The 25300-nt window shown below is 39.7% G+C and overlaps 2 protein-coding genes across 2 annotated transcripts in view; one reads left to right on the top strand and one right to left on the bottom strand.

The window, feature by feature from the left end:
- Positions 1-4876: 4876 nt before the first annotated feature.
- On the bottom strand, positions 4877-11642 carry oat (ornithine aminotransferase). The gene is made up of 10 exons (XM_020644704.3): positions 11485-11642; positions 9834-10063; positions 9519-9743; positions 9337-9432; positions 8836-8963; positions 7851-7973; positions 6823-6951; positions 6579-6692; positions 6247-6391; positions 4877-6013 (listed from the first exon to the last, which is right to left on the bottom strand). Exons 2-10 carry the CDS (start codon positions 10045-10047, stop codon positions 5853-5855), a joined length of 1335 nt encoding a protein of 444 aa, XP_020500360.2. The 5' UTR covers positions 10048-10063; positions 11485-11642; the 3' UTR covers positions 4877-5852.
- Positions 11643-12242: 600 nt separating this feature from the next.
- The window catches only part of lhpp (phospholysine phosphohistidine inorganic pyrophosphate phosphatase), a 29108-nt gene continuing 16050 nt past the window's right edge, over positions 12243-25300 (top strand). The window contains exons 1-6 of the mRNA XM_020644738.3: positions 12243-12671; positions 12929-13116; positions 13337-13490; positions 13777-13840; positions 13932-14024; positions 17951-18042. Coding sequence (XP_020500394.1) covers positions 12541-12671; positions 12929-13116; positions 13337-13490; positions 13777-13840; positions 13932-14024; positions 17951-18042 — 722 coding nt within the window. The 5' untranslated portion in view covers positions 12243-12540. The remainder of the gene's footprint in view (positions 12672-12928; positions 13117-13336; positions 13491-13776; positions 13841-13931; positions 14025-17950; positions 18043-25300) is intronic.

The following is a 25300-nucleotide window of genomic DNA, read 5'->3' as shown; positions in this document are numbered from 1 at the left end:
CCAAACTGGCAAAACAGCCAACCCTTCCCTTTAGTGATGCTGCTTGCATGTCTAAAACATTCTGCTTTAATCTATGATTTAAAAGTAACACTGGCTTCTGCATCCAAGACTTCGATCAATCTTAATGTAGCACTGCTAGTTTTGAAGTATCTCTGTTGGATATCTTCTTACTTTCATTTGCTCGCAGCATTTTTGAGTTGTTGACAGAGCTGCCTCTCATGGATGTGAAAATCAGTTGAATTACTCACACACACCGCCCAGGGTTTTCAGTCGCCTCTCACCTCTGCTGTGAATCTTTCTTCATTCATTACAGGCAAGCAGAGCTCGTCCACTCTGAGCACTTTGACTCCCATTATGTATTTCCAATCAAAAACCCAAACAGTAATGTTCTCTGCTGTGAGTAATAAAATTAAATGAAATTATAATTGAGTTTATTTTCTGATGTGAAGTGAATAGAGGATGCCCAGAGATGTGAACAACAGGTAGATGAGTCATTCAGCTCCTGCATATAGAAGATTCACTGCCAGGCATTTTGCATTCAGAACCACAGGGGTCAGAGATGCACACAGAAAATGTAATGCATCAGATACTCTTCAGTGTGATTTATGCAGCTTCCTGCGTGATCAACAGGGCGGGATGATGCTTTTTTTCATAAAAGCCTCTGTGTGAATGAAATGTGCATTAGGATTGAAATGGGAAGGACAGCCACACACACTTAAATCTTATATTATTTACATTTTCTAAGAGGATTTTTTTTTTACTGGTTATAAAACAGACTTAATTTATGAGCTACATTATTATGGCGATTCACTAAGCCAGTGAAATGGAAGCAGGACAAGATAGTTTTGGCCAAAGGGTACTGCAAATACAGCACAGAGATAAGAATGTACCGCTTCGGGCAGCAGTAGCTCAGTTCGTAGGGACTTGGGTTGGGATTGGGAACTGAAGGGTCGCCGGTTCAAGTCCCGATGCAGAACATAATATGGAAGTTGGTCTGGTAGCTGGAGAGGGGGCAGGGCATTTACTGAGTACTGCTGAGGTGCCCTCTGAGCAAGGCACCGAAACTCCAACCGCTCTGGTGCGCTCCCTGCGTAGCAGAGTGTAGCAACCCCACTCTGACATCTCTCCACTACTGCACTCTCTCTCGCTCTCTCTCGCTCTCTCTCGCTCTCTTGTGCACGCAGCAATTTTAAGAATAAATGAAAAATTGAATAAAAACAGGCCAGAATTATACTTCAGCGGCCATACATTTACTTCTCGTCTATGTGTGGGAAACACTGGTGATGTGTTGAAACCAGCGGGGGACGGCAGAGATGAAGATTCTAGTTAGAGACTTAGGGCCCTGTTGTGAAGGTTTGATCAGACGTCTTTCATTGGCAGAGTGTAGTGAGTGTAGACCTGGATGATGTATGCTAGTAACTGGTGCAACATATTTAGAATTTCTTCTTTATGTTACCACTAAATACCAGAGAATTACATTTTTTGATCATATTTATAGAAAACGATCCCCCTAATTTTCTGCTACTCAGGAGCATTTATTGCATATCTCACCTGTGATTTGATGTTCGATTGAGAAATGTCTCTGAAATGCAGATATTGAAAAAAATAACTGGACTTGATCATCTGTATCTTTGATAACTTTATGTTGGCCTTTATAAAGAGTCCTAAGGACTGCAAGCATGTTTAGAACAGGGACATAAATCAGATGAGGGCGTGACAACTAAAACGATTGTCACACTTGCAGAGTATTCCACAGATCTGCAGCCAGGGATGCGTCCTTCTGAGGACCTTGCTGTGGCTCCTGATCAATAAATATCTCCCCTCTGGTGTGAACAAAAGGAGCCGCTGGAGGAAAAGGAAAAAACGGCCCCTGCACATTACTCTTTAAGGATTATGTGCCCTTTAAGATGCACATGTATTTTATCAGTGCACTCAGATGTCATAAACTTAATGCAGGAGGCCCATTAATATCAGCACCAGCAGGTTTTTCTCTGATTTATCTGAGGTGGTTCAAGGAAAAAAAAAAACATAAAGCTTATCCTCTTCCAGCACTGCATCAGTCATAATTCTCAAACTGGCACCTTCTTCTCCACACGCTTAATGGATACAGAGCTTTATAATTTATCCTCTTCTTAACGGCAACTTTACCTGAATTAAATCTCAGGCGCAGTACTTTGGTGACGTCCTTGCTAAGTACCGCAATCAGATTTCTCCATTATGTAAGGAATGAATACAAATGGGCTGGCTGAGACGGAGACAAAGTGGCAGCAGAAGGACAGGGGACACAGGGAGAGATAGCAAAAGTAAGTCCGAGAGACAGAGAAAAGGGAATAGACAAAAGAACAAAAGGTTGGAAGAGCTGAACAAGAGTAGCTCTTGACCTTCATCATTGTGATGATCACACACATTAGTTGCAGCCATTTGTAGCCACAATTTGCACCACATCCTTGAATGAACCAGGCTCTTTTTGGACTGTGCAGAAAGGAAAATCAAGCAGCTTTAGGTGAGCATCTTCAGGTTTTGGCTTCAGCTGTCAGAGCCCCCACCTGAGCCTGGATCTTGGAGCCTGCGGCCTGTCACTGCCCTGCCAAAACTGGAGCTCATTTGTGGAATACGCTCTGCCTTCCTACGGTGGCTGAGAGGGATGTAGAGTGTGGGATCAAAGCATGCAACAGGACACACACAGCACATTGCTCGGTGTCACCTGGTGATAACCCTCATTTCTGCTGCCAGGGTGGATTCCACTCATATTTCACAAGCAAACTCTGGGCCTTGCTCATCTCTCTGCCCGGCTAAATATGAAATAATAACCTGCCCAGGCTGTGTGCACTCTTAACCCGGAGACTACAAGACAGAGCTCGACTGATAAAACAAAAATCCTATCATTAGGCAGACGCCTGCAGGTTGCCTAAAGATTGTAACAGGGAAGGAAAGATGTGATTATTTCAGTTTTCTTATTTCAAATTTAGAATCCAGTGCCGTTAAGAAGGAGGAAGAGATTTAAATTCTTGATTTAAAGTTCCCAAACTATCTTTTTGAGGAGTTTAATAAAGTCTTGGATGAAGTTAACAGTAATGTAGGGGAACTGATAACCAAGCCAAACTTCATCCACTGAGGAAGGCCATGGAATGTGTTCGAAGGCTCCATGCAAACGAGTCTGAGCCTTCCCTTGATAAATAAATGTCCCCCAAAAAGCACTCAATAGAAAGCCTTGAAACGGGAGTTGGCAAAGGAGCACGATGTACGCCATTAAAAGTGCAAACCATTAAACTAATTAGAGTGGATTTTATTGATCCCAAACAGCAGGCAATGTTTTCTTGTACATCTGATTGAGATTGAAATACTGGCTGTCTGACACAAAAGAAACAAATGAGAAAACCTGAGGACATGTGGTTGTGTTAATTAATGCTGACTGATGAGAGCTAACTTTAAAGCACAGGTGAGGAGTTTTTTTAATACTCGTGTCTCTTTTTGACTTGGGAAAACAAAACCTGACAATTAAGCTGTTTTCACATATGCCCTTCTGAAAATATCTCGATAAATTTCAGGAGGACTGCTCTGGATATTCTCCTGACCTGGCTGTTCACATATGCTCCTCACAGCGGGAAACTATCCCTGTCAGATGGGAGGGGGGTGAAGTCTGAGGGAAAAATATGGCTGTTTGCGTTCCCACATGCAGCTCTTCCTGGAAATATCAGGAGTTTTTTAGGAGTTTTCTGCAAGCGTGAAAGCCGGATCAGTGACAAGATTGATGTTACTTGAATGACCCCTTACTCTGACATCTCTGGTGCATGTCAATCGGATCCTGACTGTGCATGTGTGAATGTGTGTGTAGCATGTCTCAATAACAAAGTGTAAAAATTGAATCTCCCCTTACGGATTTAATAAAGTATATCTTCTTCTTCTAAACTTGTGTCAGACCTGTATAAGTCAATGCATTCTTTGCTGCAGAATGTATGCAGCCTGGAGTTTAGCACTCAGGTAAATAGCCCTCGGCTGTATCAGTAAAATAGTGAGTTTGCTGCCATGGGATCCAGTACAGAGCAGTGTGTCAGGAGTGTTTGACAGGTGTCCGTTTTGTTGAGTCTCTGAAGGAGTGTGTAAAGATGGATCATCAGGATGTGGCTTGGAGTGTGCCTATGTTTCTAGCTTTGTGGAATATACCACAATTAAGCTTTATGATATCATCCCTGCATTCCTTTTTTCTTAGTTCTAGCTTTGCATAAAACACCTGGCGTATAAACTACTGTTGTTGGCCGCGCATAAGTTGGGGAACAGCGCCATCTAGTGTTGCATCTGTTATCATTGCAAAGGATCAGATTGGATGCATGAGTAGTATTTTTTTGAAGTCTTAACAATTTAATTTGTACACTCTGCAGGTAAATAATGAGGTCAGGGGCCTGTTGCAAGACCTGTATGTTAAAGGAAAAAAATGAAAATGTTTTTTGAGCAACTTGGGGTTAGTTGCTTTCCCCCCAAGGCACATCAGACATGTAGCTGCAGGTGTCCAGGATTGAATCTCCGATTTTTCGGTCAAGAAACGTCCGTCTCTACCACTAGGCCACAGCAACCCTGGCTTAATTCTTCACAGTCTCATGCCAATACAAACAAACTGTTGTGCATTTTATCAGGCTGACTAAGCTGAGTGAAACCCAAAGCAGGGGCCCATTCTACGCAGTACAACATACCCAGGGTGTCTACTCCTGCTCTAGCTTCACCAGCCCTGACACCAGAGTCAAACGATCACATGATGAGTCAAACCAGGGTTTCTCCAGAGTGATGTAAATGTGGAGTTAACATCAGCTCGGCTAACTGGATGACTCAGTAAACATGTGTCCTGCAATATTTTGAGTATCAAAGGAGATAAGACAAGCAGTAACCTGCAATAATTTATTGGAAGAATAAAGGATTATGTAACAACATAAAGGGTCACACTGTCTTTTAAAAAGACATTTGTGTCTCTATCTCACAAATGAAACATTCATCATAAAGTTCAATGAACAATATACAGATACTTTAAAACAAACCACTTCAAGAGTTGTCTTAAAGCAAGTTCCTTGTAGGAATAAAATACAACTAATTAAATAGAATAAAACAAAATGAATTAAATAATAACATGGACTGAAAAGATTTCAGTTCGGTTTCAGAATTCAAGTTCTACGGTTGCAAGAAATCATTTATTTCACAATAACATATAACACATGTGAAGTTCGAGTGAAAAGGAGATTAAACATTGTTGGAAATGTAAGCATTTTCAGAACCTTTGGAAGTCTCAACAAAAATCATTCAAGACCTGGAATCATTACACATTCAAAGATTCTTAGAAACCTTACTCTAGATTAAAAATACCTGGCAAAGCCGCCCTCGAGTGTAACATGACTCAGTTCTTGTTTGACCCTTGAACTCTAACAGTAGTCCTTTGAGAAAGAAGTGTTTACATCAAGTCTCTCTAACTATGGATACAACACTTTGATGCTGAGAGCAACTAAACATTTTTAAATTAAAAGAATGGGTTTAAAGACAGTACATCAATTATTTACATCAACAATCACCAGCAAAAATGTGAATGTTACCCTTTCTAGATAAATAATGTGACATGTCACCAAACACTTCAAAGTTCTCCCCCTGTTTTGCAGCTTTTTCCTTACAGCAATATTTCCTTTAAGTTAGTGACAGTACAGCCTCATAGGTGCACACTATGCAATCTGTATACAGCACTTCCACAACAAGAACCTTCAAAGAACCCCTCTTTTTGAAAAACAAATACATTTGAACAGGAATAATAAGTGAGTTGGGTGTTTTTTTAGCAGGTTATCCATTGTTGGATAATGGGATAAAGGTGCCGTGGTGGTTTAGAAGGAGAGGATCGTTTTCTGGACAATGTCGACACATTCGCGCAGCTCGTCTTCTTTGATGACAAGGGGAGGGGCAAGGCGGATGATGTCACCGTGGGTGGGCTTGGCCAGAAGTCCGTTGTCACGAAGGCGCAAGCACACCTTCCAGGCATCATAGTCTGGGGGAGAGATATTTATATTTACATCACATATTGTATAAAAAGGGACTGCAGGGTGTAAAAAAAAAAAAAAAAAATGCTATAAATGATGGATTCAAGCACTGATATGCTTTTTAAACTACATTTGGAGGTATTTGCACTGTGAAGAAGGCATTTAAAAATATATATTTTGGTAATTTATCACAGCTGATCTACAATAAGGCTGCATTTTTAGAAACAGTTCAGTACTGTACCTTTGGTCTCTTTGATAACGATTGCATTCAGCAGGCCTTTCCCTCTGACTGTTGTCACAATGTCTTTCGGGAGTTTCTGTAGCTCCGCACGCAGAATCTCTCCCATCCTTTGAGCGTTCTCTGACAGCTTCTCCTCCTCCATCACCTGAAAATACACCAAAAGGACAGGCCTTTATTTAATGTGGTGTTGAATTAAAATGTAACTGTTGGAAGCTTTGAATCATTTTTTAACTTCATGGTATGTTGTAGTGAAAGAATATTCTATTTATTCACTTTAAAAAAAGTGGGTTAAAAAACGTGCTTGGAGTAAAAGAAAAAAGATTAATACTGACTTCTAATGCAGCCATAGCGACCTGACAGGCCACAGGATTTCCTCCATATGTGGACCCGTGCTCCCCAGGCTTGATGGTCAGCATTATCTCGTCGTCACACAACACAGCAGATACCTGAGACATACAGATCAATTCAAGCAAAAGGTTAAAGTCTCACAATCAAAATAATCTATACTTCTCTACTCCTGGAGTTGATCGCAAGCAAATCTATAAAGTGTGACTGCGCAACAACAAACATTCTTACAGGGTACGTTCCTCCAGAAAGAGCTTTGCCCAGAATCACTACATCTGGACGGACTTCTTCATGGTCTACAGCCAGCCGCCGGCCGGTCCTCGCCAGGCCTGTCTGCACCTCATCAGCAATCCACAGCACCTGAACATAACAGGGAAGTTAAGTAGTAATCTCAAAGCCTAGTCAGTTATCTACATGGCTCTCATATATATGTTACTTGTAGATACAGAAATGACACCTCATTATTTATTGAGTACATAAAAAACAAGGATTGTGCAAAAGTGATTAACAGTTTTTGTCCTCATGGTGAGGAAAGAGTTCTCAGGTAAATGTGGTTAGTTAGTGTCTCAGCTCTCAGAGACATTAGCCTAGGTAAGTAAAGACTGAACATGTCAAATACCAAGATAAATAACAATAGTAAACCGTCAATAACGAGACTTGCTGCTTTAAGCTGTCATTCCCTTTCCAATGATATGGAATCTTTCACAACAGTGCGTCCTTAGCGTAAGCGTTTAGGAATGGATAACATAATCAAACAATCACCAACATAACCATCTGACATTATTGATCTCCACTGTATTTCAATCTATTTCTGTCCTTGTTAATCACAGGTTATCTCAAACTAAATGCTCTACTCTTTGCAACAGATAACAGTTAATTAAACAGATATCTGCCAAGACTGCAGTTTGCCCTCAGGTTATTTTGCAGTCAAAAGCAGACATTCTTCAAGGACTCGCTGTCCTGTTTCTGTTTAATGTTTAGCAATGCTGAGAAACTTTATGTTCACTCCTCAGACCAAACAAAACCCTTAGAGAAATGCATATGGGAATTCACTGACACAAACACTTACAGTCCAGACAACAACATAACATTTACAGACGATTCGGATGAGTATTTCATCACAACAAAATACATTGTTTAGTTTGAAGATAACTGTGGAATGTTATCAACACGGCACAACTATGCGGATGAACCAGTATTAACTGTTCATGCTTGTTTGTTTGTTTGTGGGCTTTTATTTTTCTATTCTTTAGACTCACATTGTATTTGGTGCAAAGTTCTCTGACTTTGGTCAGGTAGCCGAGCTCAGGCACAACCACTCCAGCCTCCCCCTGGATCGGCTCCACCATGAAAGCTGCAACATTCGGGTCTTGAAGAGCTATCTGGAAGACAGAGGGAGAGAAAAAAAAAAAAAAAAAAAAAAAAAAAAAGGACCAGTCAGACAATTTTATCAGACACGTAAGATAAACCCTGTTGACCTGCTACTTCAGTGAAAAATGTGTTCACATATTTAAATAGAGTCAGCTGTTGGATTGTCAAGGCCTTCAGTCATCCTGTTTAAATACCAGCAGATAATGAGGGAGTCAAGTCAGCAAACTTTGAGGGATCTTTGATGTAGACACTTTAGAACTTAAAAAAAATATATATAAATGATGTCAAATAAGTTATTCTAAATATACAGCTGGGTGTGCAAAAAGTGCAAATATTTGCCCGCACAAAATAAAATATTTAAGAACAGTTTTCGAAACAGGTCACTTGTTTGGTTTTTTTGGTATTCAAAGTCTTGAGTTGAAGGGAAAAAAAAGAAGTACTCTGCAATTTGGCAGCAGGGTTAATGGGTCCCATTTGTTGGATCCTTCTACTTGCACATTAACTCTGAGCAAAAGTATGATGAAACTTTTGCTGCCTGTTACAAGATGTTACTATAGCTGTAAAAGTTAACCACGTATCTTGCAATAAGATCAAAACCTGTGCATGTAGGCATGTTATAGCATGGAAGAGGCAATTGTTCGTCCGCAGTGTCCCTGGCTGCCCTATAATTTTGGCATTTGACAAGGCACTTAAGACAGCTGGATAGTACAAGGGTTTAGGAAACAGTTCTAAAAATAAAAAAAAAATGTACTTGTGGCAGTATGAAGCTCAGTCTGCAAGCAATTCCAGCTTGCAGACTGAACAAATGTAACACATTAAAGTAAGCATGGTACATTTTCAACAGTATTCTTCAAGGGTAGTCCAAAGTATTACCTCCAGTGCAGCAGTGTCATTGAATGGAACATTCTCAAAGCCCGGCATGAAGGGGCCGAAACCTTCATAACTACTGGGATCATTGGAGCTGGAGATGGCTGCCATTGTACGGCCCCAGAAGTTTCCATCTAACCAAAAAGATTCAAGAGATGGAATATCTGTCATTCTCATCAGCTCATAGCTTTGCATGACATCAAATTAAGTTACCACAATGTTCATTTATGTAAGATAAACAGTGCAAATGCTATGATTTAGCAAAGGTTGATAAACAGAGCCTATTTTGTTAGAATTGTCGTTGTGGTTTTTAATCAGTATATTTCTATCACTTGAATAAAATCTAAACAGTTTCAATGGTTTTGCACATATTGGTGAAATATCTGACAGCTTAGGTTTCCTGACAGAGAGAACTTAAAAATACACTCAAGAGACACGAAGTAAGCTACAAAACGTAACTGATTCCAAAACTGTTGTTTAATATTTCACAAGGTTATAATTATGTACCTGCAAAAATGATTTTGGCCTTGTTCTTGGGAACACCCTTCACATTGTACGCCCATTTGCGAGCAAGCTTGCAGGCAGTTTCCCCACCTTCAACACCTATTATGAAACAGCAGAACAAAAGTCAACAACTACAAACTTGTGCTAACCACAGGATATGTCGTCATGGTGTTTCCTTGCAGTACCTGTGTTCATGGGTAAGACTTTGTCATAGCCAAACATGTTGGTGACGTACTCCTCATAGGCTCCCAGGACATCATTGTAAAATGCTCTCGAAGTCAGGGTAAGTTTGGAGGACTGGGCCGTAAGTGCAGCAATGATCTTTGGGTGACAGTGGCCCTGATTCACCGCACTATACGCACTAAGAAAGTCATAATACCGGTTTCCATCAACGTCCCACAAATGGATGCCTAAAAAGTTAAGAAGAAAACAAAGTTCTTAATATTCGTCAGTGATGACTCTTAAGTAACCTGTCAAATATTTTGAGGAAATTAACTCACCCTCTCCTCTCTCTAAGGCCACAGGGAGCGGGTGGTAGTTATGCGCTCCATGTTTGTCTTCACGTGCGTAGATTTCCTCCGAGGTCAGCGGACGTTCCACTTTCAGTTTGGGGGCAGCGGTAGAGACTGAACGCTGACCAGAATAAAGGCTGCGACTTAGTACAGGGGCAGCGCGGCTCACCCTGCGGCTGAACTTGACGATCATTCCTGACATTGCTATGTTGCTGTGTCTAAATGGCGACAGAAAAAACAAGGGATGGCCTTCAAATTGTTGTAAAGCTAACACCACCCTTCGACAAATGAAGAGTAGAAAGTTATAATCAACCTTTTTTATTGATTTATTTACTTGTGATACCTATTCTCAAGTGGGAATAAATTCTCTGACCACAAAGTAAAATAAATAAATGCTCCTATAAAAGTCAAGCATAATGAGAGTCCATGAAGCACACAGGCTTTGCAGGTCTGCTGAACAACGCTTCTCTCTTTCACACGCAACACAATAGAGGAAAGGACCTTCGCTGGGAGTAGGTTTACAAAAGCTAATCTCACTGCAGCGTGGCAACTCAACTGTGATGATCCAGATTTTTCTATTTAGTTGCAAGCGCAGTGGAGTCATGATAAATGTTTACATTCACCTTTGTTACTGTTGTTGTTACAATAAATGTTTACATTCAACCTTTGTTAAAATACAAAAAAAAAAACTGGATTTGAAATGTGACAGTGAGTGGAAAACTTTTTTTTTTTTTTTTTAAAGTCATGCAACCTGTTTACTTGTGTGTTAAGCTTCTGGGCGAGATGGTAAAGCTGTTCTGAGGTTGAGCCAAGTTTAAGTCTTCACCCAAGCCTACGGTGACTACTGTGTCAGAGGAATTAATATTACATAAGGCATTCAGTTTATACAGGAAAAAAAAAAAACCATGACATCATATGCAAATTGATGAAGAAAACTACAGCAGAGTTAAAATTGAAGGCTTCGTGGGTGGAACATCAGCTACTAACATCCAGTACTTTGCTCAGGACAATCAATAACCTTGAAGAGTGAATAAATACACACAGCAAACAGACAGCACCTGTACCAGGTTGCCCCAGTGGACCCCGTGGCACTAGTTCGTGACACTGCTCGAGAGATGATAGGTCGCTGAGGAGCTGCCTCCATAACACACCCCTAACATCACAGCCAGGAGCTAAATAAAGGACCCTGAAGCATCTGAACGATGACTTCTGAACGATGACTTCTGAACGATGACTTCCGAACGATGACAGACCCTGAACTCACCACGCTGCAAAAACCCTGCACCACTTTTATGATGTCATTTTTTAATCACGATACACAATATTGATGGAAAGCTCTTTCTGGTTTAAAACTCTGAAATAAAAACGGGTTAAGTTAAAGGACATTAGTTGCACACACTTGCCGACTAGTCTACATAATAATAATAATTAATAATAATAATAATAAAAATAATAAACACGTTTCTTAGATATAGATGCGAACAGAAATGAGCGGCTTCACTTCCTTCAGTTAGCTCGCCAAGATTAGCACATGTCTTTCTGAAGCCTCCACTAAGACACTATCAAGCGAGAATTCGTAGAAAAGGAGAGGAGAGACATAAATTACATAACAAACAATAAAGCTCAGAGGTGAGACTACCTTAAAACTCTCTTGAAATGCGGATGATGCCTGCCCTGTCCAACGGAGGAAGCGGTGAAACGAACCCGGTGCGGCTTATATTTATAAAGGTCTGACGCGTGCAGAACCGTGCTGACGAGCCCGTTGACGTTACGTACGTGCTTACGTCATTGGACACGCCTTCATGTTGCAACATTTTCCGAGAATTGCAAAGTCGTCGACCAACATAAAGCATCGAAAATCACACTAAAGACGAATTAAACTACAGGCAAGTATCGGTGATATTACTTAATTCAGTCATATTAAATGCTTTCATTTTTGTCTGATGTAAAAAGAAAAAAAAAAAAAAAAAAGGGAAAAACTTTGACATTCAATGCATTCAGTCTGACTGTAAAATATGATATGATATATAAAATATGATGTCCCTGCACTCATGTTCACGTCATTTGTCTGTCTACTCACCGTTATATTGTATAGTTTCTGCTTATAACATGTCTACACTCATGCACTTTAACTTATGTCAATACTGTCCATTTACAACTCTTGTTTTTGCACATTTACATTTAATCTTCCATATTTAATTTACAACCATTTACAACTCTTGTTTTTGCACATTTACATTTAATCTTCCATATTTAATTTACAACCATTTATGACTCTGTTTTTGCACATTTACATTTAATCTTCCATATTTAATTTACAACCATTTACAACTCTTGTTTTTGCACATTTACATTTAATCTTCCTATTTAAGACTAGTAATGCTTAGTTAAATCCTGGTTGTATATATTCACATTCTTAGTTTTGATATTTTTAGTACTTATTTACTTTGTATTTAATTTTATATTATGTTTAGATTTGCTAACATTGTGGGTTTTTTTACTCATATTGTGTGTTGGATAACCTGCTGCTGTAACGCCACAATTTCCCAATTTGGGATCAATAAAGTAACTCTATTCTATGATAACACTGACACGTGTAACTGGTGAATGACTACATACAGTATGAATTCAATGGGCGAGTTCTTAGGAGGAGTCTGCACATTACGCGCATGCGCTTTGTGCCCTAAATTTCGTCATGGCTGACATGGACTGGCCAGGCTGTGCAAAGAGTTTGAAAGGTGTCATATTGGACATGTGTGGCGTTTTATACGACAGCGGGGAGGGAGACGGGGTTGCCATTCAAGGTTCGGTTGAAGCTGTGAAAAAGTGAGTGGACAAGTATCGAATTGTTTTGATATTGTACGGCATTTAAACTCATGTGCCTGACTGTCAAAACTTAAGGAGCAAAGTGCGTTTGCACACTGCATGGGTAACTTATGGATACTAGCAACTATTGGTGTCAGTGTGTCAATGTTTATGAAGCAGTACGTTTTATTTGAAGTATGTGGGAGCTATCTACTTGTCAGTGTCACAAGCTGTGTGCTTCCATCAAAAATGTGAACTCTCTTGATGACTTTGCAAAGGCTTCAAACATCTGACCTGCAGCTGCGCTTCTGCACCAATGAGACGCAGGCCAACAGGGAGAAGTTTGTGGCCAAACTGGGAAGACTGGGCTTTGACATCTCTGTGCCTGAGGTCTTCTCTCCCGCGCCTGCCGCCGTAGCCGTCCTTAAAGAGAGAGGTTTACGGCCCCACCTGCTGGTGTATGATGGTAATGCTTTAAACTGTGTAGAGTTTCGTGACTTTGAGTTACACTCATCATTTGAACCCAAAGTGGGACATTGCCTATCTAATACAAACCACATGTGCTTGTTTGTTCTCCTCTGTGATATGTTGACAATATAGAAAATTAAAATTGTATCAAGCCTTGTCCTTTATATGAAAAAAAAACACAACGCTGAATAGTATTAAGCTTTGTTTTCTATTTGCAGGACTTCTCCCAGAGTTTGACACGGTTGACAAAACCAACCCAAACTGTGTGGTGATTGGAGATGCTGCAGACAAGTTTTCGTATGAGAACCTGAATGAGGCATTCAGGGTCCTGTTAGGCCTGGAGAAGCCGGTGCTGTTATCTTTGGGTCAAGGGTATGACACCATATCAGAATAAGAAACATTTTATTAATCCCCAGGAGGAAATGTAGGTGTAGTTGCTCTTTTCATAGCATTAGAGAGACATCTAAATTGGAAACATAAAAAAAGGTAAATAACAATATACACAACAATTGAAAATATAAACGGCAATTACCAATATGTAAAACAGTCCAAAAACAAACAGCATTGCACATGAAACAATTTATCTCATTCCATGTTATAAGCACAGTGTGAGATTAACAAAGAGATCAACATATGTGTTTCTCCCTCCTCTCCATAGGAGGTATTACAAAGAGACAGATGGTTTGAAACTCGATGTTGGTGTTTACATGAAGGCTCTGGAGGTACAGTAGATGCATCATTTGTGTTGACATTTATAAAGAATCAATAACAACCGTTTGTTACATGTTAACAAATGCTTTTTGTTCCCTTCAGTATGCCTGTGATTTAAAGGCTGAAGTGATTGGAAAACCTTCCCCGATGTTCTTCCAGAGTGTTCTCGATGACATGGGACTACAACCACATGAGGTATGCCACAACCAAGCACATTAAATGTAGCCTTAACACAATGTACCATGTACAGGAAAGACATGCTTGTTGTTTTATAATAAAGACTTGTTCAAAGCCAAAATGCTATTTATTAAAGAGGAAATATTATACTCCTTTTCAAACAGTCCCCTGTGGTCTAAATGAAACATCTGTGCTGTGCTTTGGTCAAAATATAACATCAAACAAGCACCAGAGGAGGTTTGTGACCCTGTATAAACCAGCTCTCTCAGAACGCTCTGTTTTGGTGTGTGTGTCTCTTTAAATGCAATGAGCCCCCCCCCCCGAGATTGACAGGTAAATATCACTCCTTCATTAGCGAGAATAAAAACGGCAGACCTGTGCAAAAGTTATGCTCTAGGCTGGGGGTGGAGATATCAGAGGGGAGGGAATCCCACTGTGATGTCACAAGGAGAGCACATTTGAAACAGAGAACTTTTCTCGGTGTTCTAAGACTTATGCAGACAACAAGAAAAGGACTGGATGGGTTTATTTCACATGTTGTGGGTCAGTAGACACTCAGGTTACCCAAATGTATGTTCAAAAGCACTGTCCAAGTGGATTTTTCATAACATGTCACCTTTAAGCTGACTTTGCAGTGGGAATTCTTCCGTTCTTTGAATATTTGAGGTTGAGGAAGTTTAGAGAGTTTGCACTTTGTCTTGCGGCATTATGTTATGTTTAGCATTTAGTCACTCCCATCCAAATGTTTTTATTTTTATTCATGTTTATTTGAAGAGGGACAAGTATGGAGCAAGTAAACCGTTCCCACACACTACAGCATTTATAGCCTAAGCTAATTTGCAGTTCTCGTCCCTAGATGGGTCTTTCAAATACTTGAAACTCAACAATAGATACGCATCAAACCGTACCAAACTATCACTGCAATAAACAGAATCAACAATCTATCATACAGTAAAACAGGAAGAGGAAGATCTTTAAAAACTTTTCCAGTTTCAAATGACAAACCTTTACCAGTCAGCATGTACAGTCATGCATTTCCAAGCAATCAAACCACTGAAATGCTGTTATGCAACCCAACAGCACAAACAGTTTAAAAATTGTTTGGTTCAAATGAATGAATTGGCTGCTGAGAGAGACTTCACATGATGTGTCACAACGTGACACATTTACAATCTGTCCTTAAACAGAAGGAAAAGGACGTTACTTTCTCTGTGATTTATTTCCAACACAAAGTTAGATTAGCTGTTAACACAACACACACTTTCTTTGAGAGACATGGAGTTGGAAAAAGATATATTTACATTGTTAGTATATGTGCAGATTAATTGTAGGGTAAGTCATTTCATCTATAACATGTTAATGTTAAAACTTTTTAAAAAGCTCGAAATAACATCTTCAGGTTACTCCTTTATTGCAACCAACTGTCCACCCCCGACTCCCCTAAAATGAATTACCATCAACTGACAAAGAAAAGACAACGATGTCTTATTGCAGTTGTTTTTTTGTTGTTGTAAGTTTGCTTATAAAATTACTGAACATATTCTTCTTTTAATCTACTTCTGGACAAATCTGTGGCAGCTTTACAAACAAAACCAGTTTAGCACACCTTTTATGGTTGTATTGATTTAGGCACCACAAGCTGGCACATGAGACTTGACACTTGATAGAGTCTGAAAGCAGAAACCAATCACAGAGCAGGACCTGGAAGCACCCTCTTGCCGCTTTTTTTTTTTTTTTTCCTCAGCAGGTGTCTGAACATGTGTTTGATGTCTCTCCCTGGTATCAGCTGATCACACCGTACCCTGAGAGGAAAGATGGTGCTCGATCACCACAGTGTCTCTTGGCTTTTCTATTTTTAAACCTGACACTTAGCACCTTGAGAAAGCTGGGCTCATCCAAGTTTAAGCCTAGCAAGTTTTGTTTCTGGATTTCCCTTTTAGGAGACATGAATCTGTACATAGATGCATCTGCTGGCCTTCAGGAAGCCGTCTGTTTCTCACCTAGGCTCTCATGCAGGGATAGTGGTGCAAAGTAGAGTCACTCTTTAAATCATCAAAATGAAACTGCTCCCTTCTCCCTTCTCCCTTTCCACAGAACAGTATCCTCTTTCCTTTACCACATTTCTGAGAATAGGTCCTCTTGTAAAAAGTCATACTCAAAAAGAAACTGCTGATCCTCCAATAACAGATCAAACTAATAAGTGCAGCTTATTCAGAATCATGCATTTTCATCATTACATCACATTATCATCCCCTGACCCTGAAGAGGTCAAAAAGATCCAACAACACTTGTAGCACGAAGATCAACTTTATCAACAATCGTCTCTAATTTGTTAATAAAGTGTTGCTGGAGCTTTTTGACCTCTACGACTGTAAGCCTTTCACTCTTCATGCGCAACTTTGGTAGCTGGTGAAGTTGTGCCAGAAAATCCTTTGCTTCATCCCCTGACCCTGTCAGTAACTTGTTAGCTCTGTCTTTCACGATAAAGAAAGTGGTGTGAACTCAGATGTCTGCTCAGTGGAAAGGAAAGTTTAAAAGGAAACATGAGAAGGAGGTAGGGCAGAATGAGCTGGATCCACTAAGCACAGATAATGCCACAGACCCAAGCAGGAACAACAGGAGGGAAACCACCGACACTTCTAGTCAAATTAGAATGTTCTGGATAATAATAACACACAGTTGAACATTCATTCTGTTCCTAACGGTTGACTCTTAGTATCATTGCGGTGTTCAGTGGCATAAGGTAGTCACGACAGGCCCCAGTGCGAGCTATTTCGACGGGCCATAGAGCACGCTAGTTACAGTGAACACACAAACCGACACACACACACACACACACACACACACACATACCATCAGGAAATATGTTTACCATCATTGTTTTTAAAAGGCATTTTAAATTAGTCGGTCGGATACGAGATGTGCACTGTACTCGCCTCAGCTTTACCCTACTTGGAGCATTAACTTATATTCTGATCATTTGATAAAACAAAGAAGCGCTTTGACCTCAGACTCCATAAGTCCTACTTTACATTTACTATAACAGTAATGTAAATAATTCTCATTGAGGAGAGGCTGTACGCGGATCATAAACAATAGGTACATTTACAAAGCTATGCTACCCTGGCACTCTGTTACATAAACTGTTAAATAAGTGTTTCCTTTGTTTTAGAGAATTTGAGTAGTCTAGCGTGAACTTGCCCGTGAAGGGTGTGTCTCATCTGGGTGTGTTTGTCGTACCCATCGGCTGTTCGGTGCTACTTTAGCAACCTCCTGTTGTTAAATTGGTAAAGCAAAACAAAACACCATACCTTCATGTTCTCATGTTACTGCATAACCCAAATACAAAAGTCAGTTTTTAATTCATTCCATGTCAAATGAATTCTTTTGCAACATAAATGACACCAATTAGTTGTTTTCTTCCAAAAATCATAATGCATTGGTCACAAAATACAAAACCAATGACTAATCAAATAAAGCAGACTCACGTACATACTGGGAATCTGTTTTGAAGAACACAGAGTGCTCGCATGCTTCTTAATTTCATTTCTGGACTAATACTTCTGTGACTGAACTGTTTCAACAACAAGAATGAGTTTTATTGACACAAGTTGATTTTCTGTTTTCTTCAGGGAACACAGTGTTCAAACATGGCATGTCATGAATCATCTGGCATTATGGATGGAAGTGTGGCTACATCATTACCTTTTTTTTTTTTTGCTTGAGCCCCTGTCCACTAATAATATCTGCACGACCCTGCTCATTTTTTTTTATGTAATCACCTCCTCAACTGCAACCTTTTTAGTAAACCTTTTTGATCTCTTGAGTCATTTAAAAGTGGATGTTATTAAGCTGCAGGTGATTTAGTTGTTACTGCATTTGTGTCACCCATCTGCATGAGGGTAAAGAGTCTTTCTTTTCTTCCTCCTCCTCCTTGTTTGCAGGTGCTGATGATCGGCGATGATCTGGTGAGCGATGTAGGTGGAGCCCAAAACTGTGGCATGAAAGGTGTACAAGTCAGAACCGGAAAGTACAGGTCAGTGACCTCCTGAGTGAATGAATGAAGGAGTGACCCATTTGGTCAGTGACACATTCAAGCACAACTCCTCGTTGGCAACAGGTGGAGCTTTTCTTTGACCATGCTAGTATCTACTGTGCTGACGTTTCCTTGACCACTGTCCCCGGTTATTGTATGGGTTGGAAAATACTTATTTTTACTAAACTGTTATACACTGCATTTATTTCTTAGGTGAATCTGTTTTAAAGATAAAGATGGAACACATACAGATACAGAATAACATGATTAAGTATCTCAAAAACAACAAAATGCCATCAATTTCTTTACATTTTAAAGCCAGTTTGATAGTATTGTAAAATCAGAAAATAAATATCTATTCCCTGTTTTAGCCAGAAGAGGGCGACCTCACACCAGGATTATGAACCAGAGTTTGCTCAATAACACCAGTGCTTCCTTTGAACCGACCCACCCCGTTCTTCAGTGCTTCCAGATTTGTTTATTTGATTGGAAGTCTTCTTGAAAATAACTTTATTCCCTCCACATGTCGAATGCTTCTTCAACCTCGAGGTCGTAGTCACCTAGGATTTATGATCCGAAGTGTAGAGATTACTGAGGCGCCCTTTCGTACAGTGTAATTACAGAAACATATGGCTGATTATTTTAGAAGATATATGGGGTTCTTATGGCTTTTAAGAAAAGAGAACCCTGACTGGTAGAAGTGTTGTGGAACTCCAGAAACCAACCCAATGAATGACATGTTATTGTATGTTGAAACAACCTCAGCTCAAGGTTTGATGTGTGTACTTATAAATATTTTTAGAAAACGGAGGGGGAATCCTGAACATTTTGTTTTTTTTACTTTCAGTTCTTGCTTTTTTGTGTAAAATGTGGAATTATAACCCTGAATTAGTGGAGAACGAGTGTTAAGATTCTTTAGTTGAGTAAGCTCACAAAATATATATATATGGGGATGCTGGTAGACAAGTGGTTAGTGCGCATGCCCCATGTACGGAGGCTGTAGTCCTCCAAGCAGGCTGCCAGGGTTCAAATCCGACCTGTGGCTCCTTTCCTGCATGTCATTCCCGACTCTCTATCGCTCTCCCTGATCTCTGACTCTATATAATTTCCTATCTCTCTAAATAAAGGCACAAAAAGCACAATAATAATCATTAAAAAAATATATATATATATATATTCTCCTCATCTATAGACCTTTGTGGTTGTTTAAATACTTTATTTATGAAAATAACACCAACAAAAAACAACAACAGTTTCTTAAAAATGGTATTGTAATATTGAAGCGTGTTCGAGTGGTGTAACATTTAACCTCTCTATGCCACACACACATCAGCCTTACTGCTAAACTATTTCAGGTTCAATAACATATTGGAAAGCATTAAATGATCTGATGTCCCTGTAAAAAGCGTCATGATCAGTAACTTTTAGATATGCATTACTCCTCTATTAATTTAGTTAAGAACGCTTCTAATTTTTCCCCAAAATGGATTAAAAGGCAATTAAAACTTTGACATAAGAACGGTACGTCACAGTGCAAAATAAAAAAACTACACTTTGTTTTTCTTCACCCCTACTTATACTTGAACCTCCTCTTCTTTGATATTATACAATGTGTTTGGCTCTAAAGCACAGATTAGCGTAAAGACCAACACCATGCTGGATGACCTGCTCTGATACCGCGTACTGGCATGCAAGTCGCGGGTCATGTGACCATGCTGTGTAATCTGCTTGAGCATCAATCAGCTCTAATCCTGCCCTTAGAGCACAGTCACCCAGTGCAAAACCTGTCCTCTGTTAGAGCTCAGTTATTCCTGTCTGTGTGACAGAAGAAAGTGGGTGTGTGTTTCCCCTTCTGTGTGTGTGTGTGTGTGTGTGTGTGTGTGTACGTTTGTGTATGTTGCTGGCATGTATGTGCATGTGTGTGTAACATGTACATTCTGTGCAGGTATGTGAGTTCAGGAGCAGACAGTATGACGCGTTTCAGTTTGAGCAAGTATGAGAGATTCATGTGGATTCTCAGCAGAATCCTTCTGGAGTATTTGACTCCGTGTACTGACACTCATTATGTCATTTTATACTATACCAGTACTCATGCAGGGTTTTTTTATTTTATGGAGGGAAGGGCGACAGCTTGAAATAAATGGTCTGTTTCATGCAACAAGTAAGTGCAGTGTTTCATCTGAAGTTTTCTGCGACAAATGTTCTGATCAGTGAATTAACTTTAATTATAGTGAAATACAAAGTAGAACAGCAAGTAATTTAATCATTTGTCACATCATTTCTTCAGAACAGTAGAATAAAAAAAAACTATGATGATTAACAACCCCAAAGTGCTACTTTTGAAGACCGCGTCCAAAGTTTTGAATCATCACTGTTTGTTCCAGCTCCGATGTGTCCTTGGACAAACCCTTTGCCCCAAGTTAATTTTGGCAGCATATGAATGGGATTAGTTAACACTGATGGACACTTTCCATAGCTGCCTATGCCATTAGTGTGTGAATGGGTGTAAATGGGTTGCTGTGACCTAAGAGCGCAATTGAGTATTCAGAAGAATGGAAAAGTGCCATACAAGCTCGAGTCTGTTTACCAAGTCCATCTTTCAGTTACAGTAAGTAGTGACTATTTTTAAATAAATATTTATCCAAAAGAGCCACTGAGGGGAGAATTGGGGAACTTGTTCCGGATGTGAGTTATTGGCAAATGATTGAGTCAATGTCCTCTGCAACTTTCCACTCTGTATATTTTGATCCATTTATTATCAGTTCCATACAAACGATTCTATGCATCAGTGACGTCAAGATACCAATAATCCAATGCACAGTGTAACATATAAACTCAAAGAAAACTCTTAACCCGACCAGAAGTCACTGAATAACCAAAAGTTACTCCCACTCATTTCAGCTGTTTCCTCTGAATTCAGTGCTAACAATGAAATTCACCAAATAGTAGGGATGCACCGATGCATCGGTTTAACATTGATATCTGCCAATGTGGCCCTGTTGACAGTCATCGGCAAATAATGTGGCATGAACCAATGTCAGTAGACGATCATTATTTGTTTGCCAAATCACTTTAATGTTGACCTCTAGTACACCTAACTACTGATTGCTAAACTATCTGGCCGTCTGATGGATGAATCCTGTGTTGGTGGATTTATGAAGGAGAATGCTACCTATAGTGCTCTCTGTGAAATTTGAAATGCAATGGTCTGGTGCTGTTTTTCATTGTTTGAGATTGACACGTTATTTCCAGTGAAGTATGGAGTACCCCAGGATGCAAATATATTAATACTAGTGCCTTCAACTTCGTGGTGACAGTTTGAGGAGTGCCCTTTTGCACTGAGCTTGGTGTTGACCCTAACCCCACTGAAGACCTTAAGGTGGAATTAGAACACAGATTTCAGAGCCAGGCCTACTGGTTACAACATCAGTACCTGGCTTCAGTAATGCTTTGCTAGTTGGAAAGGCAAAAACTAGCAGAGATAATCTCCAAAATCTTGTGGAAAGCCTTCCTGGAGGAGTTTCAGCTAACGCCCATTTAAGAACAGGATATTCAACAAGATATATAGGTACAATTGTCAGGTTAGCACTGGTTTTTGGTCATATTTTGGATTCCTAGCTGCATTTCCTGCTTTGAGTGACATTCGTCTTATTTGTGTTTGAGAGGTATTGGAGACCTTTGGATTTTTGCCCCTGAAAAACATTTGGTAATTGGGACTTTAATTTGGGCAACAAATGAGAGTTTATGAGTCTCCGGGGCTACACTTTTCTCATTTAACATCAGCTTATAATATCCCAGGTCCTTCACTTAATAGACATTTTATAGCATAGTTTTTCCCTGAGAACAGGAAGAGAAACTGTGACAGTAAGTGTGTTTCTGTGGGACTGTGAGCGAAGGAGGCAGACGTGAGATTTAACATTTCTCAGCCAAACAGTCCCTGTGAACCCTGGCTTGCTAGGAGCAGCTATAAACCCTCAGTCAGATCTGTGAAAACACAGCTGTTTCCAAGTCAACCAGATGCTGAGCAGGCCTTCGGCTTGTGGAAAACACTGCTTCAAATACCCCAGGCCTGGTGACAAGACAGGAAGGGGAAAAGAAACAAATCAGGGACTAATCTAATCATATCATATCAGATCAGCTTATTTGAAAAAGATTTAGATTTTTGTTATACAGAAAGGACTTACAGAGTGTATAACACCTGAAATGCTTTAAGCTTATTTTAGATCTCTCAAAGTGACTTTTTGGTATTTTTGTGTTATTACAGTTTTCATAGTTAACCCTTTATAAACCAGATGATTTGGGATGAAACTTTTAAGTGAATTAATCTATTTTTGGGATTAGTGGTGGCAAATTGAATTTCAGGAGAAGTTGTGATATTATGGTCACCATGGGCCTCATATTATTTTGTCTTGATACAGTGATTCTAAAATAAATCGTTTATGCAAGACAATCATATAATGTTGAATCATAGCATCTGATTAACTGAATATTATAAAATGAGCCCAAAGTGCAGGATTCATATGATTATTCTTTGGAATTTAGTGTCAATTTTACCTCATGTCACACTTCACCCTCTAAAGGTTTTTCACGCTTTCCAACATTGAAACTTTGTGTTTGGCAGCAGTGATTGGTTACTATATCACAAGAGCCAGGATGATGATATATCGCCTCATTGATCATTTGTCCCACTGCTTTATTGGATATCTGGCTGTGGGTTGCTGCAGGGAGAAAGAGACATAAACTGTCTTTAATCTGAGCATTTATAATAGTTGATTTTAGATCAAATAATTCATGATACCATAATTTTTGATATGTTCTCGTGTAGCTGCTCATTTTAATTTTATGTGCAGTAGAACACGTGCTTACTGTGTGATTTTGATGGCTCCAACAGATTCAATTCAATAGCTGCCGCCAATCTAAGTGATGTTTCCGTTCCGACTATAAACAGCTGTTGGGACTTTTACTGTTATAACTGTATAGGAATAAGTGTAATGGAGTAGTGCTCTGCTAACAGTCATTTTTCCCTTGTTCTTAAATAATGAGTGTAAGTAAGTACACTCCCCTCGGGGGAGCCAGAGAACTCTTTGCTCTTTAATGTAGAACAGGTTTAATGGGGGGGGGGGGGCTATACAGAAAAAGTGGTTAGAATTAGACTGTAAGTATGGACATCTGACTGCTGATCCACTGCATGGGAATAATTTGCAAACACTGCACTCTTGTTTTAACACTACTCAACCTCTTCGCTCTGCAGTTACAGTATATGTTGAAGTGAACCTCAAACATTAAAGCTGCAAACTAAATGTTAGCACGGTAATCCTGAGTTATGTCCAGTGTACCTGAAGCTGTTGCCAATCAAAATCATTACCAAATGCTTACATTTATATTGCTGATTATTTTTGGAAGTTTTTAAAATACATTTGGAATACACAGTTGTCTTTAACCTGAATTTAAATAAAGCATTTCAGAGTTTGTAACAGTTTTGTTGAATCCTAAAAAGCTGTTCGTGAAATGTTGTCTGTAGCAGGGTATTTTGTGACGACATCATTGTGTATGTTTTTTTGCCACTAGGGGGCAGTAGAACAAGCAGAGAAACACAATGGCGACATAACACCAGCCAGTAAACAGTTCCCTTTACAAACTCAGCAGTCACAGAGAAGTCAAACTAGTTAAAGACAAAATAGCGCCTGGGAGTTACTGTATGGTCAACTTTTGGTGGCTTCTGGTGTCACCAGTGGTTCGATGTGAAGGACTCCCTTATCAAAATATTGCATTTGTTTACAGTCCGACAAGCAAGTAAGAAGCTAAACCGTTGTTAGATGACTGCAGATGGAATATGGGATTGCATTTCAGTGGATTGGGTCCCTACTCTTTTGCTCCATACATGATTGTTTTCCTGGATTTATAATGCTAGCTGTAACACTAGTGGATGATCCTACTCTCAATATACAAACAAAACCAGATTTGATTACAAAACCAGTTTCCGCGCCTACAGATTCTGCATATATTGGAGAGTAACTAACATTCAGTTTGTGTCATGTTCGGGCCACTGGGCTTTAAAATGACCACAATACATATTCCTCTGGTTTCATCTCTGCCACCACATTAGGTGAACATTTGGCCCTTTTGTTGGCTGCTGTATTATCCCCTTGTTACAGCAGCTAGGCACTACCTTTGTGGAAGACAGTGTAGAATGAGGTCCAGCGCCACATAGAAATTCTCCATTTTAATGGTCAAACTGGTATGACTCTGGCAGAGCAGGCAGCTATGTAAGTATGCTTTCCCGTGGCTCTATCTGTGTATGTTGTGGTTTAGAAATAGTATGTGGCCTCGAATGGTTTCTGTGTTCCTGTTTCTGTTCTCTTTTCTCCAAGGAACTACATCAGAGCAGCTCCATAAAAGCAGGTTCACATCATGTTGTTCCTTCATGCGCTTCTTGTACACAAGTTTAATTGCTACTGCTAGCTGGCACAATTAGTTCCTGAATCTTTTGCTCCAGGCATGCAAGTCTGTCTTTGTGTCTCTACAATAATCAAAGAAGTTGGATTCCAGGCTTTTGATTTAAACATGCACTCTCAGTGTTGATATTTATGATTCTAGAGAGGAGGATACAGTGTAGTGATGTGTTAGATGTCAGAACAGTATTGATAGGTATTGTTGAATAACTGCCGATGAGTTAGAAGAAGCCCTTACTGTATTCCCGTCTGAATCTGGCGGAGAGTACACAAACATTTTCACACAGCAGCAACCGTCTTCAAAATAGTTTACATTGTACAACCTCTCCCTGTGGTCAACGCTTGACTGCTAATGTGAGTGTTGGGAAACTGCTTTGCAAGAAAGCCAAACCAGATTAAACATCCCCAGAGAGACCTAGTCCCTGATGACAGAAACTATGAACAAGTTGCCAAAACCACTCTGACTCGTGCCCTTTTTGCCTGCGGCCATTGCTAAATGATGTAACAGGAAGTGGACATTGGCAGGGTTAGTGGCCATGTGGAATCCTTGTACAGTATTTTTTTGTGTTCTGTTAGTTGCTTTTTCTACTCAAGTTAACTCTATTTAGAAAAACGAATGTGCTAACTCTAGCATTGTTAGACAATATGCTTACACTCCAAGGTTGGCTTAATGCTGCGTTTATGTTCTGTCTGTTCTGAGGAGGAAAATCATAGATCATTTGGAAATAACATCACTACCAGCCTTGACGCTACACTAAATAAATACAGGCAGCGACTTAAGTAGCCACATTGTAACAGTCTGTTTG

Source organism: Labrus bergylta, chromosome 21, assembly GCF_963930695.1.
Source record: "Labrus bergylta chromosome 21, fLabBer1.1, whole genome shotgun sequence".
In the NCBI taxonomy this organism is placed as follows: domain Eukaryota; kingdom Metazoa; phylum Chordata; class Actinopteri; order Labriformes; family Labridae; genus Labrus; species Labrus bergylta.
This window is presented reverse-complemented; position numbering and strand designations above follow the sequence as displayed.